Below are 1,819 nucleotides of genomic sequence, written 5' to 3'. Positions count from 1 at the left end.
CAATTATTCTTTCTCTCTCCCCCCTCCTCCTTATATAATCATAATTAGTATCATCATTCTCATCAACTTGCAATAAACATTGGTTTTAGTTGAAAGTGAGATCAATTAAGACGCAGAGAGAAGCAAACATGGGGAGGGCTCCTTGCTGTGACAAAGCCAACGTGAAGAGAGGTCCATGGTCGCCTGAAGAAGACTTCAAACTCAAATCTTATATCGAAGAACACGGCACTGGTGGCAACTGGATTGCCCTGCCCCAGAAAATAGGTCCATCTTTTATTTCATCAAACATTTATGTGTTCACTTAGATTTTCATTTTTCTTAATTGTATAATCTATACTTGCCTCTTGATACAATTTTTCTTATGCTCGAGTGTTTTTTGCTGTGGTGTGTGTAGGTCTCAAAAGGTGTGGGAAAAGCTGTCGCCTAAGATGGTTGAACTATCTTCGCCCAAACATCAAACACGGGGGTTTCTCAGAAGAAGAAGACAGCATAATTTGCAGCCTCTATGTTAACATTGGAAGCAGGTATGCTAAAATTCATTATTCACCAACCATATGCTAAAATTCAACATTCAATTACAAGACCAAGGACAAGAATTAAGGATCAAACTCTAAATCACTTAATTTAATTAGTACCATATCATAAACTAAGTGAACATTTTTATGGCATGAGCTGATGATAAAATAATGATGCTTTTTAATATATGTAGGTGGTCTATTATAGCAGCACAATTACCAGGTCGCACGGATAATGATATTAAGAACTATTGGAACACTAAGCTGAAGAAGAAGCTACTAGGCAAGCAAAGGAAGGAGCAACAAGCTCAAGCTCGTCGAGTTTGTAGCCTAAATCAAGAGATGAAGAGAGAAACTGAGAATTTGATGTTACCAGTGGGAGTTATTACCCAAACTCCTTATTGGCCTCAACACCATCCAATGACAAATGCTTCAACTTCAACCCAATACTCCGATCTCAAACACTTCCCTAACAGCATAGTCACTGCCACCATGAATTCACAATACTCATCATGTGACACTTCCTTGACACAAGACCAACTATATCCCTCAACAATGAACATGGTAACCACCGACACGTGTCACACGTCAACATCATCAAACGTATTTCAAGGGTTTGGGAACTTCCCCAGTGATTTGAGTGAGTTGGCCTGTGCGAACCCGCGAAAAATAGATGGTTCCATGCGGGGGTTTTATGGTTTGGAGTCCATGGACGTGGCCAATGGCAGCACAAACACGACTTCAACAGAAAGCACTAGTTGGGGAGATATAAGCTCTTTGGTTTACTCGCCTTTGGTTTCTGACTACGAACAAAGAATGCCTCAACATGTTACTTTTGAGGAGTCTAGTTACTTTGCGATGCAAACGTAATAACAGCTCGTACATGCGGGTTGATATTAATTTTACCAAAACAAGCTAGGAAAAAAGCATCGAACAAAACCCTAAAGTTCACTTAAGCTTAGAATTTTTCTCCTGTTTTTTTGTGTTTTCTTATTAATCACAAGTCTTTTTGCTCTGAATTTCTTTGTTATCGTTGGGAATTGCACGTTGACTAAAAGTTGAGTATATAAATAAAAAATAATTTTTATTTTATAAATCAATTTTGTATATTGAGTTAGATAAAATATTTACATTTGTTTGATACATGGACATGACGGATTATTTCAGTAATTAACTGACGCTCTCTAAAAGTAATTTTTATCAATCAAACATCATTTTTAATACTATAATAAATCGTGTCCAAATGTTCACATTTTAATAGTAAAGTTTTTCATGCTTGTCCACTCGAGTTAGAAAATTCAAAA

At 36.9% G+C, this 1,819-nt stretch overlaps 1 protein-coding gene across 1 annotated transcript; it reads left to right on the top strand.

Moving 5' to 3' along the window:
* On the top strand, positions 1–1,534 carry LOC109810522 (transcription factor MYB36). The gene is made up of 3 exons (XM_020374005.3): positions 1–264; positions 395–524; positions 710–1,534. The coding sequence occupies exons 1-3, from the start codon at positions 129–131 to the stop codon at positions 1,383–1,385; spliced, it is 942 nt and encodes a 313-aa protein (XP_020229594.1). The 5' UTR covers positions 1–128; the 3' UTR covers positions 1,386–1,534.
* The last annotated feature ends 285 nt before the right edge of the window (positions 1,535–1,819 follow it).

Source organism: Cajanus cajan, chromosome 5 (genome assembly GCF_000230855.2).
Source record: "Cajanus cajan strain Asha chromosome 5, NIPB_CcT2T_4, whole genome shotgun sequence".
Classification (NCBI taxonomy): domain Eukaryota; kingdom Viridiplantae; phylum Streptophyta; class Magnoliopsida; order Fabales; family Fabaceae; genus Cajanus; species Cajanus cajan.
This window is presented reverse-complemented; position numbering and strand designations above follow the sequence as displayed.